This window comes from Ornithorhynchus anatinus, chromosome 20, assembly GCF_004115215.2.
Source record: "Ornithorhynchus anatinus isolate Pmale09 chromosome 20, mOrnAna1.pri.v4, whole genome shotgun sequence".
In the NCBI taxonomy this organism is placed as follows: Eukaryota; Metazoa; Chordata; class Mammalia; order Monotremata; family Ornithorhynchidae; genus Ornithorhynchus; species Ornithorhynchus anatinus.
Window position 1 is genome coordinate 4,901,068 of NC_041747.1, and position 13,982 is coordinate 4,915,049.

The window sequence follows — 13,982 nt, forward strand, 5'->3', positions numbered from 1 at the left end:
CTGCAGTTAGGGGAACCATGGTTGCCAAGAAAAACCTGTGTTTTATTCTGGTTGAGCCTATATATGTTCATAGTTGAAGGAAAAATTTTAAAAATCGAAGTCTTGCTAACTGCTCAGGTCAGTAAAATTGACTTTGAAGGTAATTCATTCAGTCACATTTATTGAGCACTTACTGTGTGCTGAGCACTGTACTAAGTGCTTGGGAAAGTACAATACAACAATAAACAGTGACATTCCCTGCCCCCAATGAGCTGGCATAGGCTCTTTGAATTTGGGAATTTCTAATCTTTAACTTACTTTCTCACCATGGGCTGTGATACCAGAAGCACTATTAACATTTAATGAACAGGCTTAAAAGATATTTTGTTTTGGTTTTTTTGACGTGTCTTCATTGACAAAGGGACATCTTGCTCTCGATATAAGAAGTGGGAATTTTGTGTTCGGTAAATGGCAGATATTCTTTCTGAGGTGCATTTTTAGCCAGCAAGTGAGAGAGAGGAATAGCCTAGACATTTAATAACCTCGTTTCCTGGATATTAATCCTGGCCAAACAGGAATCCGTGGAAAATAATATTGCTTGAGCTGGAAAGTTAGCCTTTATTTCTTGTAATGGATTCTCCAACCCTAAGGCCGTGAGGTAAAGATTCGTGATATCTGGTTAACTGGTATTTAAAGATCCCTTTGAAACGGCCTGTATTGATTCCTTTGCCACTTATGTTGGTCTTTCTCAGAATTTCCTGACTCCTGTCATTTTTAGAGATCTTTTGCTGCAATTTTTTTTTTTATTCTGGATACTAGAAAGAATTTCTATTGAGATGCATCTGCCCCTCTGTTTTGGCCAGTGAGATTACTGTTCAGTACTATTTACTGAGTGCTTACTGTGTACAGAGCACTGTTCTAAACCCTTGAAAGAATACAAAATAAGAATTGGTAGACCTGTTCCCTGCCCACAGTGAGCCTACACTCTGGAGGGGCAGAGAGATATTAATACAAACAAATAAAAATTTGGATATGTACATATGTGCTGTGGAGCTGAGGGAGGGGTTAAAAAAAAGGGAGCAAATCCAAGCACAAGGGTGAAGGAGAAGGGAGTGGGAGAAGAGGAAATGAGGGCTTAGTCAGGGAAGGCTTCTTGGAGGAGATGTCTTCAATAAGGCTTTGAATGTGGGGACAGTCTGTCAGATGTAAAGAGGGAGGGCATTCCAGGCCAGTGGCAGGAAATGGTGCTATCTTTTTACCCCTCCTATTAGTTGTCAGAGATTGTCAGTGTTGTCTTCACATTATTGTCACAACCCTAAAGTGCCAGGAAAGTTACTTAACACAAATCATATCATGAAATAATGAATTCTGTGTCTGACTGGGCATAGGTTTGGGAAAGATTCCTGCAGCAAACCATCCCGTGTTCAATCTCACTCAGCATTTACATCAATGTTTTGGAACAAATGGAACATTCACTAATATAGTAGGGTCTGTTCGTGTTGGCAAGTTGAAAGTCACCAGAGAAAGCAGTCTCAGTGGAGTGAAGAGAGTGGAAACTGGATTGTAGGGGATCAAGAAGGAATTGGAGGAGAGGAAATGGAGGCAGTGAGCATATACAACCTGTCTGAGGAGGACAGAGATAGGAAGAAGGATATGGGGTGTTAGCTGCTGGGTACAGCAGGTTCCAGAGGGGTTTTTCTAGAATAGAGGTTTGAAGGCAGAAGGGCAATTCAGTGTTTGTTAATATGGAGACATTCCTTTCTGAGGTTCAGATTTAGTTGGTAAGTGTGGAGAAAGTAATAGGTAGGCATTTAACAACCTAATTTTCTGGTTGCTATTCCAGGCCAAACAAGAGTCTAGGGAAGCTATCAGAGGGTGAGTGGTGGAAAAGGACACACAGGAAGGGAAAAAGAGTACCTGAGGTACACTTTTCTTGGAAGCCACAGGTAGTAGGGGTAGATTTTGAAAGTGGATGGGAGATTTCCTCCTAGAAGCTTGTGTGTTGGGGTGGGAGAGAGTTAGAGCAGTGAAGAGGAGACTTGGAAGAACTCATGCCGGAAAACAGTAATCAGTGAGCTGAGTAAAGAGATTCTGATCTTCATTTTGCCACATTTTGAGAGGGTAGGTAAATTGGCTCGAGTGGGGGAAGAGGGTTTTTTGTTTAGGGCCAAAACATACAGAAGGAAACACTTCTTCCCACAGTGGGTGGTGAGAATGAAGTTCCTTCTGTAACATAAATGTTTCAGTTCAAACTGAAAAATACCTATCCTGGATCTCAAAGTTTCAAATATTTCGCATCATTCCAAGAAGACACAAGGGGGCCTGTAGCTTATGAGAGGCAAACTCAGAAGGCAGTGGAGGTGCACTATTTAGTATATGGAGGAAAGGGCAAGGCCTCACCAACAACAGCCCTAGGCCTCTGGATTTTGAATAATAATAACAATTATAATATGGTAATTTTAAGCGCTTAAAATGTGCCAAGCACGGTACTAAGCATTGGGGTAGATACAAGATAATCAGGTTTGACACAATCCCTGTCCCATGTGGGATTCATAGTCTAAGAAGGGGGGAGAACAGGTTCTGAATCCCCATTATACCGATGAGGAAAAAAAAGCCAGGGATGTTAAATGACTTGTCCAAGGTTACATAGCGGGCAAGTGGCGGAGTCAGGATTAGAGCCCAGGTACTCTGGCTCATAGGCTTGTGCTCCTAACACTAGGCCATGCCACTTCTCTTCCCAAACCATAGGGCTAGTTCTTTGCCACTCTCCCTGAAGTTAGAGGGCTAAACTCCTTTCCCTAGTCAGTCAATCAGTGGTATTTATTGAGCTAAGCTCCATATTAGGAGCTTGAGAGAGAACGATACTGTAGAATTGATACAATTTCCCTGCCCACAAGGAGCTCACAGTCTAGAGTTGCAGTCAGAAATTAAATTACTGCTGGGGAATGGGATAGTGTTTACATGCTGTGGGGCTATGGGTGGGGTGAACATCAGGTTCTTAAAGCATACATCCGAATGCATAGGGCACGTAGAAGGGAAATAAAATGAGAAAAACAGAGAGCCTAGTCAGGGAAGGCCCCTTGGTGGAGGTATGATATTAATAGGAGTTGGAAGGCAGGGAAGGTGGTGGTTTGTGGGATTTAAAAGAGAAGGAAGTTCAGGCCAGAAGGAGGATGTGGGCACGGTGTCTTTGGAGACTCAGACAACGGTGTGGTTCCGTGAGTAGGTTGGCATTACAGGAGTGAAGTGCGTGGGTTGGGTCATAGAAAATCAAAGTGGTTTAATAGGAAGGGACAAGTCGAATGCCTTATAGCTGTGAATGAGAAGTTTTTGCCTGATGATGAGGTGGATGGTGAAAGGACAGAGGCAAGGTGGAGGGACTGAATCTCCAGTTAGAGGTCTCACTTGCCTTGGTGTTGGCCTCAGCCTCAGGTCCTTATCATTTGCATTGGCTTCTTTGGGAGTTAGCAGTTTGTGTGTTCAGAAGTTACTTTCCCAAAGAAGTTACCCAGCTAAATTAGGAGTTGGGTGCTGCATTAATTTATTGTTGGGAAACTTTACCCACTGGAAAAATCTGATCCAGTATGTTTTGTCATTACATTTCATTTGTCAATACGTTCCATCAAACTATTTCAACAATAAGGTGTGTACCAATGCCTAATATCTGCATTACCAATGACTGATTCGTGAAATTATGTAACTTAAGTCTAATGTGGTAGCAAATTTAAAAGGCATTTTATCATTTCAGATTACTGTGTCATGCTATGAAAGATCATATCGTTCGAGTTGCAAATGAAGCCGAGTTTATTTTGAACAGACAGAGGGCAGAGGACGTACACAAACATGCCGAATTTGAGGTAAGCTCTTGAGGGAATGAAGTCTTGCTTTTCTGTTTTCAGTCAGCCATCACCTAAGTGGTAATACTACACAAGAAAGGGGTTTTTTTAAAGAAAAAATTACAATGAAGGCATTTCCAAACCCATTTTTAAAGGCTTTGGTAAATGTCAAGCACAGGGAACTAGTTTATCGTCTTGTCCCCGTCACTGAAATCCATGGAAACATTTACAACTTGAAGAAATCCCTTCATCAAAATGTCTACCAATTCATTATGACATATCAATAAGCAGACACAGAACTTTGCTGAATTATTTTAAGGAACGGTGCAAATAAAAATTTTATAGTGTAATTAAATTGGTAGGCTTTTCACAAGCAGAACTTTCAAAACCCCTAAATGGATATTACAGTGAGGGGTCGTAGTACATAAACAAACTTATACTCTTACCTACCATTTGGTTCACTGAATTGGTGTTTTCGTGTTATTTGGATCATTTCAAAAAATTAGGAGAGCAAGTCACTTAACCACAGCAGGGAGCTACACCAGGTAATATTTCAAAATTCACAGCAGCTCTTTCTTTCAATGATTCTGTGACTTCTAAACTGATGCTTACTTTGTAATTTGGTTTAAAAACACTTAAATGTTGTCTTGCTTAAAGGAAAATAATAATAATGACATTTATCATGCACTTATTATCTCCTAAGCACTGGGGTAGATTCAAGATTACCAGATTGGATACAGTCCTAATCCCTCACAGGGCTCACAGTCTATTTTATTGGCATTTTACAGATGGGAAAACTCAGGCCAAAAGAGGTTGAATGACTTGCCTAAAGGCACACAGCAGGCCAGTGGTAGAGCTGAGACTAGAATCCGTGTCTGCTCACTCCCAGGGCTCAAGAGGCCATGGATGATGTATGTTGTTTTTGATGGACTCTCCCAAACTCTAGCACAGTGCTTTGTAGGCCCTCAAAATATATTACTGATATAGTTCAAAAATAGTATTAATTGTGGTATTCTGTAAGCACTTATGTGCCAAGCACTGCACTAAGCAATGGGGTCGATGGGTAAATAATATATAAATTGGATTGGAGACTTTAAAGTAATTAGAAAAAAAAATTCCCATTCTATTTCTTCAGTGACTTATTATATGTTATGGTGCTAATACACGACCTAGTAAAACATGCACATTCATCATTGTTAATATTTCAGTGCCAAATAGTCCAATGCATTCGTATTTGTAAAAGCAGCTTAGAGAGGGTCAAAACTCTCTCTCTGAATTAGGGTGGATTGACATCTGAACCAGGAAAATAATAAATAGCTAAACTAATTTTTAAAAAAATCTTGTCACGTGTTCCCGTCGGTATTATGTGGCTAGAAACTGAAGCCAGCAATCTCAGTTTTGATGAGGTTTTTATCTCAGTGAAGCAGCTCTCTTAAGCCTGCGGTTTGATGTACTAGTACTTGTGCTCCTTGACCTAGCAGAAAAGTATGAGGCAGTGAGATATCTGTTGTCATTCTGAATACATATAACCTTTACTTCATTTTGTCAGACCAGACAGCAGACACTTTGTCATATGGGATTGCAACAACTTTATTACTAAACCTATACTGGATATTTTGAACTTTGATAAAAGCACATTTACAATTAAGTGTTTGTCAGAGTGAAGTTTCATATTGCCTCAGTGATAAATAACATTTGATATTTACCAGAACATCATGAAGTAACCTAAGATGACAAGAAAAGATTGAGTTATACACTCTTTGAAGAATATGTTGAGGTATAAGATCTGTCATAACTCGAGACAAAATGAGAATATTCAATTAACTTTCAGCTTCTGTTAGCAAATACAATTTAGAATATTAACTAAATTCCCTGTAGAAACAACCTTAAATCATTCCTGTTTTCCAGTAAGAATGGCAAAAATGTTTTTTTCTAATATAGACATTTTAATTGTATTTATCATTTGAAAATCTCTAAAATAGGTTTTAAAGCAGCATGATAATTATAGATTTAAAGACAGTAAACTTGTGCAGCCATGCACTAAGGATGTATATTCAGTGTACCTTCGCTGAGGTAGATCTAGAAAGTTGTTTGTTTTTTTTTTAAATTGGAGATGGAATTTGCGAATGTAACTATAATAATTACATGTGTCCTTTAAGGGACTGCTTATGCTGATTTGCCATTTTTAGAAGGATTTACACATTTTTACCCCATTTTAAATATTTTCATTTTGGGACTGTATAAATAACTTAAAGGTTAGCGATTTTGCTATTTCAGAATAATCAGTTGTATTTATTAAGCACGTACTGTATTGAGTGCTTGGAGGAGTGCGATATGTGAGAATTGATACGTATGTTCCCTGTCCACAGTGAGCTACAATCTAGAAGAGGATACAGATATTAATAAAAATAAATTACGGATGTGTATGTCTAAGTGTTGTGGAGATGAGGGAGGGGTGAATAAAGGGTGCAAATCCAAGTGCAAAGGTGACAAGGAAGTGGGAGAAGAGGAAATGAAGGCTTATTCAAGGAAGACTTCCTAGAGGAGATAATAATAATAATGATGATGGTACTTATTAAGCACTTACTATGTGCCAAGCACTGTTCTAAATGCTGGAGTAGATACAAGGTAATCAGGTTGTCCCACGTGGGGCTCCCAGTCTTCATCCCCATTTTCCAGATGAGGTAACTGAGGCACAGAGAAGTTAAGTGGCTTGCCCAGGATCACACAGCAGACAAGTGGCAGAGCCAGGATTAGAACCCACATCCTCTGACTCCCAAGGCCATGCTCTTTCCACTTAGCCACACTGCTTCTCATGTGTAGATGTATAGATGTTTCTCTGGGGTAGATACAAGGTAGTCAAGTTGGGCACAGTCCCTGCCCCACATAGGGCTCTCAGTCTTAGTCCCCCTTTTACAGATGAGGGAACTGAGGCACAGAGAAGTGAAGTGACTTGCTTAAGGTCACACAGCAGACAAATGGCAGAGCTGGGATGAGAACCCATGACCTCTGACTCCTAGGCCCGTGCTTTATCCACTAGGCCATACTGCTTGTCACGGGATACAAGAGTATCTGCAGACTGTTTTAACGTGATGACCGGGTCTACGGGAAGCTTTTGTTTTCAAAGATGTATATCCCTCCTACAAAACCTAAAGCAGACAATGAGACACAAACCCTTAAATTTGGGGAATGACCTGTCAGAATTAGAACATCTGGTCACCTTCATCTATATCCTATAAGCACTTATTTACCCTACCCTCAGCCCTGCAGCACTTATATACTATATTCATAATTTATATTAATATCTGTCTCTTCCTCTAGACTAAACTCCATGTGGGCGGAGAATACCAACTATATTGTATGGTACTCTCCCAAGGGTTTAATACAGTGCTGTGCACACAGCGCTCAGTAAATGCCTTTGATTTATTGATTGTTTAGTCTTAAGAGCTCCATGCGATGTCACCATCCTGGAAATTGGATGTGGAACTGCCGGAAAACGGCAGGGATTTGTTCTGAGTAGTCATGCCCTCTCAACACCCTTCCCTGCTCACTCTGCCTTCGTGACCGTCAGAAACAACAGAAGGGCCACTCTGGGAAGAAGCGTGAGGTCCTGGAACTCCAGTAGTTGATTTCTGAATTTCATCCGCACCACCACCACTCAAAGTTAACAAGTAAAATCTGCACCTCTCCCAGTGTCCTTATTGCCCATGGAAGGCAGGAAAGAATCCTGGAGAAGGAGGTCCAGTGGTGCCTAGAGGTCCCGGGACTCACCAGACCCAGACACAGGGGCGTGGGAACTCCAAGAACTCTTGTGGATGCAGCACGGGCCTAACAGTCAAAAGGTCATGAGTTCTAAACTGGGATCTGCCACTTGTTTGTTGGGTGACCTTGAGCAAGTCACTTCACTTCTCTGCCTCAGTTACCTCATCTGTAAAATGGGGATTAAGACTGTGAGCCCAATGAGGGACAGGGACTGTGTCCAACCCAATTTGCTTGTATTCCCCCCTCCCCACCCAGTGCTTAGCCTGGCACATAGTAAGCGCTTAACAAGTACTACAGTTATTATTACTTGACTGTTATGGAGGGCACAGTGGACCTCACACTGTATCCCAAACTACTGTTGTGTCTGGAGATGGTGGTGAATGTTTCATATTGTCAGGAAGCCTTGCATTTAGGAGACAACACCATTAGACTGTAAGCCCGTCAAAGGGTAGGGACTGTCTCTATCTGTTGCCGATTTGTACATTTCAAGTGCTTAGTACAGTGCTCTGCACATAGTAAGTGCTCAATAAATACTATTGAATGAATGAATTTCGGTGAACTGGTAACTTCATAGTTAACATTCAAGTAGTTAGCCTTGGTAATTGTTAAGGAAGAAAAATGAAAATTTAATTTTACTGTCCAATGAGCTGATGAATTATTAACCTCATTACTGAGGCATATCATTGTACTAATTGGTGCTTCCCTGTACAAGAAGATAAATTGAAAAATGAATTAACCCTTCGCAGATTACTGTAATGGGTTATTCCTCCAGAGCACATGAATTGCAGTAATGGCCTAAAACAGTGGCTCAACTGTTCAGTGAAATTGGACCATATGCTAGAGTGTCTGTGGTACAATGGGAGGCTTTTATACAGAAATAAACTCACCTAAATTTGTAAAGTATGTTTGTTCTATATTGGGTCTGAAATGAGTGTCTTTCAATTGTTAGCCACAGCCAGTGATATTACTGAGGATATTTTATGATCCATTCAAATAAAATACTAATGACAAAATTCTGAGCTGGCAGCTCTAAATCTTTGTTTCCTACTGGGGAACGTTGTAAACTACTTAGCAGTCGATGATTTTCTCAATTTAAGCGAATGATTTTGGAAAGTTTGTGATGTACATATACACAGGTGAACCTTTATTAAATAGGAAAAACAATTCTAATTGCCAGAAAAGGTAAATAATTTTTCAAATAAGCTACTGAATTTACCCTTTTGATGTTTGCAAAATTATTCTATTTCAGAAACAGAGAAGCAGCATGGCCTAGTGAAAAGAGCATAGGCTTGGGAGTCAGAGGACCTGGGTTGTAATCCCAGCTCTGCCACCTTGTCTGCTGTGTGACCTTGGGCAAGTCACTTGACTTCTCTGTGCCGCAGTTCCCTCATCTGTAAAATGGGGATTAAGACCATGAGCCCTTCTAGGGATGTGGACTGTGTCCAACCTGATTAGCTTGTATCCACCCAAGTGCTTAGTACAGTATCCGGACATAGTAAGTGCTTAACAAATTTTTTTTAAGTGGAAAAGGTAACTCTGAGCTGTTCTATTATTTTTAGTCCCAGTGTGCCCAATACGCCGCTGATAGACGAGAGGAAGAAAAGATGTGCGACCATCTCATCAGTGCTGCCAAACACCGAGATCATGTAACAGCCAATCAGCTGAAACAAAAGATTCTTAACATCCTCACCAACAAACACGGTGCTTGGGGAGCTGTCTCACACAGGTAAGCTTTAAACATGAGTTTTTGAACAGCTGATGATGACTAAATGCTAACCAAGTTTTGATTTAAAAAAAAAAAAAAAAGCTAATTGCAGCAAAGGTATTTTTCCAAAAGGCCTAATCTCCTCTGGAGGGAAAGTACTACTTCATGGGTTGCCCTGATCAGCTGGGAGCCCCAACACTTTTTCCCTCTCTTTCCTCCTCCCCCTCCCTTTCCCTCCTTCCTACGTAACTCTTTTATGGGGAGAAGCACAGTCACAGAGTCCCAAGTCCCCCCTCACACTACAAACTAGTCTAATTGATTTACGCAGACAACCCAGGTCCCCAGAGTTAGTGTCTCAGTCTGTCCTTTGTTATGTTCTCTGCACCCAGGCAGGATCCTTTTATTCTGACGGAGAACTTTCCTGATATAGCAGCCTCTGTTCTTAAGACATTCAAGTCCTCCTGTTTTCCCCAATGAAAGTAGGTTTCCCCCGACTCTTCTGAGGGTGACTTTCATTTTGCTATTGGTTCCTTCCAGAGTAGGGTTCTAATGAGAGGACTTTCCCTTGTTCAGCAGGGCCCCTAGAAGGTGACCACCTCTCCTGATGATTTCAAGGGCTTTTTGGGTAGGTTCTCATACTTGCAAGCTCTTTTCCCCTAAACCTCTGAGTTGATGGTCCTTGAACTTGGCACGATGGTGCTAGGTCAGTGTCATTGAGCTAGGAAACAGGGTCTTTACCAACAAGGATGAAGACTGTTGCGACCTATTTTTTTGTCCCATGGAGCTGAATTCCACAGTATGAGCATTTCTATCTTAATGATTCTTGATATGACTAATCCATTGCACACACATGGGGTTCTCAGATTTTGCTGACTGACTTAAAAACTACTAGCCTAAATATCTGTGAATTTTGTTTCCATCTTAGAGTAGGATGAAATATTAGATGCCTATCTTTTTCCAGTTATAACCCCAAGGCCCTAGAGACTATGAGACAGTAGATATAATTCTTTCCAGAGCCTTTGAGCTGTTCGGAGTATTTTTAAAAGGTCTGTACAGGTGTATATGATTATAATCTTTACTGGCAATAGGAAGATGTTGTTTAGAGTTTTGTGGAAGCTTTTCATCTCGCCGTTGAGAAAATATGATTGATGGGATTCAACACCCTTTCCTTCCAAGGCCATAGAAAGCAAAACTGAGCTTTTGACCCACTGCAGAGGTTTTCTCTTGGATGTGATTTTGGAACATAGTGTATTTTCCTTCCTATTCAGCTAGGCCAATATTAGAAATAGTGAAACTTTTGGGGCACAGTTTTTTCAGGTCTGCACCATCCAGAGTCCTGTCTTGCATTTTATTCTGAATCTGGCAGAGCTGATGGTTGGATTAGGGCAAATTAGTTGAAGTTTCAAAGCAGGCAAGATGATGGTGATGCACATAGGCAAAGAGGAAACATCCAATAACGATAACAAAATCTCCCACTCCTGCAGTTAAAAGTTAAGATAATTTTTTTTTTCCTTGGAGTTAACATGAGGATTGAACTTTCTTCTTTGAAGCTAGGCCTTACCCCATTCACTTACTTTGCAACTTCCAAGGTCGATTTCTGTATGTGTTGAATATCAACTAACTTGGATGATCAGGTGGGACTCAGTCACTAATGAGCATTTAAAACCGGACCACACACGATATCTTCAAATTTACTTCTGACTTCAATCTTAGACTTTGCTCTAAAAATATTTCTCCCGGATTTGGATGCTGGATACCTTAGAAGTTGAGAGGTTACACCTGATTAGAGGTTCTGGTAGTGCTGCTGTGGTTCACAATAACTCAGGCCCAACTGAGATAGCCTAATTGACCCGACTTTGGTGGTAGAAGACTGAGTCCTCTCCCTTCTCTCTGAAAAATCAAATAGTTGTTTTATCCCTTCATAATCTTAAAGCTCCCTTCATGAATCAGTATTTCTTAGTAGTAGGAGCTTGTTACTGGGAGCCAGGAGACCGAGATTGAGTTTCTAGCTCCATCTTGGCCAGTAGGCTGATGAATGGCCTTAAGTGATTCACTTAGCCTCTCTGGGCCTCAGTTCCCTCACATGTCAAATGGATGAATAATAATAACTCTCAAGGAGGTGATCAGAATAAAAATGAGATAACATTGACGCCTCTGGTAAAAATAAAAACAAATCTAAGGTGGTATAAGAGAATGGGGCTTTCACTGTTATCTCCCCTTTCCTCCCTCTTCCCCTCCCAACATCCTCCTTGTTCACACCTGTGGGACTAGAATCACACAGATCTCGTGCTCCTAACTCAAACCCTCATTTGGGCGGTGCGTATGAAGGATCTGCTCCAAACCATTCTCTGTGTCAGGTGCCATGTCGGCAGTCCCTACTCAACCTAGCATCCTGGTCCCGTTAAGAAGTTCAAATCCCCTGAGGAATTTTTGTTTTCAGCTCCCAAATTTACACCCGATATCAACAAAAAAGGATTACCCTTAGAATTCCCCATCATTAATTCATTCATATTTACTGAGCATTTATTGTGTTCAAAGCACTGTACTAAGCACTCGGGAGAGTACAATATAACAGTAAACAGATACATTCCCTGCCCACAACAAGCTTACAGTCTAGAGGGGGAGTCAAACATTAATATAAATAAATAAATTACAGATATAACCTGGTAGATGGTTTAGCTACAACTCATGATGCAAGCCCTCTTTAACTTGCCCTGCCTCAGATGGGATTGCAAAGTTGTTTTTTTTTTTAATGGGTTTATGCTTTCACTTTTAATCCCAAGGCTGCTGTTTTTATGTAGTTTAGTATTTGAATTAATGTTATTGGCTTTTAGTTGTGCCCTGAGGCTATTTAGAAAAAGGTGCCATTTTATAAATCTAAAAAAAGTAATAAAAAGTATTTCAGGTTTTAATGGAATGCTGAAAATATGATATGGTCTAGTTATAGAGTAATATCTATTAGTTATTTTGGCATTTTAGTTTATAGTTCCACACTGCTTAAGTAATTTACAATAAGCTATTTAAAAGAAATTAGTGTGTAAATTAGATCATGCCTCATTAGTAGGCCCCAGACCAAATAGAAAGTTTCATAGCACTTTAGTTCATTTGCATGACTTGTGTTTAATGGGCTTCCTCCAAGTTTGGTTTGATCCATTCATTACACCATCACAGAAGAAACCATTAGGGAGAGATATTCAGATTGTGGTTTTTTCCTTTTGAAAAGGTAAAACCATTAAGAATTGATGCTTAATTGTGGTACATTTGCTTATTGGCAGAAAATAACAATCAGAACATTGGCAGAGGAAACTGGAACTATTAGTATGAACATTTATTAAGAGCCTGGTGTAGAATTTGTGGACAGGAAGGAAACAGAAAATGCACTGGCCCTAGAAACTTCTGAAGAAAGCAGAATGGATGGTCACCCTTCATGGGCTTTTGGACACTTCCCAAATTATGCTTGCTGATCTACCAATTGATGAAGGCTGGGCTTGGGGTAGAGGTGACCAGGTGTGAATTCACCAGTGGCCACACCCTCTACTCTCTCACAACTTCCTCTTCAGCACTTGGATGATGCCCAGACCACCCCATAGCACTCATCTTTACGTTCCATTCCTTTCTCCTATCTGTCATTTATTGTAGCATCTGTCACCCCCTGCACCACCACCCCCGATAGATTGTAAACTCTAGTGGGCAGATATCAAATCTTCTAACTCTGTCGTACCCTACAAAATGCTTAGAACAGTGCTCTGGAGAGAGTAGGGGCTCAGTGAATATTACTGAGAGATTGGAAGTAACCTTCATAGTACCAGAAGCAAGGACACCCACCTGGATGCTTTCATCAATTTCCTGCTGGAAAGTCAATCCCATAGGGAGTAGCTGTCTCCCCCTCTGGGAGAGCCACCCTACCCTGAGCCCCTCCCTACCCAGCCGACTACAGAGCCATAGACTGGATGGTTATTGAATTAACAATATCAGATGTAAGTAAGTTATGGCTCAAATTGCCTCGTCCATTTCCACTCAGAGACAGTTGTGCAGGTCAGTTTCAGGTCGGGAAGCTACAACGCTTATGTTTCAGCCCTTCCCCGAGAACAGGAAAGGATCAGATTTGACCCGATCTTATTTGTTAAAGGACTTGACGAATTGCTTTTTAAAATTTGTTTTGAATTTGGACGCCTACTTCTACCAGTTAGGGCATAGGTTAAAATAACATGCTTTATGGGGAAAGATAGATGTTCTACAATGGAAATTGCATTCTACAGGGTTTTTCAAATGCTGCAGGGTTATAGCTTCAGCTTAGTTTTAAGTGTTGGTAAGATGGAGGACTTCACATAGGAACTGGACCTAAATCCCATATTCGGGGGAGTAGTTGCTGATGACCGGTGGATAGACTAAAGAGCTCGCTGATTCTGTCCTCAGTGACACAATGAGTCATATTCGGACAAAAGAGCAAACAAATATATTGGTCAGAGCCAGTGATAGTAATATTTGGATGTCCACTGGATGCAATCCACTGATCTAACCTTTTGGAAAGCTCCAAGCCAAGAAGTGACTCCGCCAGGAGCTTACACTCTTTTGGGCTAAGCAGACCTAAAAGTATTTGCAAGTAGAGTAGTCAAGGTAAATAATTTAATGTTCATTTGAATAAACATATACACTCAAGTGTCGGGATTGGTGTTAAGTGCTTATGTGCTGAAAAGCCC

At 40.7% G+C, this 13,982-nt stretch overlaps 1 protein-coding gene across 8 annotated transcripts in view; it reads left to right on the forward strand.

The window, feature by feature from the left end:
• Positions 1-13,982, forward strand: part of NBEA (neurobeachin) — a 395,298-nt gene that overhangs the window by 189,223 nt on the left and 192,093 nt on the right. For all 8 annotated transcript variants that reach the window (XM_029048269.2, XM_039914901.1, XM_039914903.1 and 5 more), the window contains 2 exons: positions 3,728-3,836; positions 9,137-9,303. In XM_029048269.2, the coding sequence (XP_028904102.1) occupies positions 3,728-3,836; positions 9,137-9,303 (276 nt within the window). The remainder of the gene's footprint in view (positions 1-3,727; positions 3,837-9,136; positions 9,304-13,982) is intronic.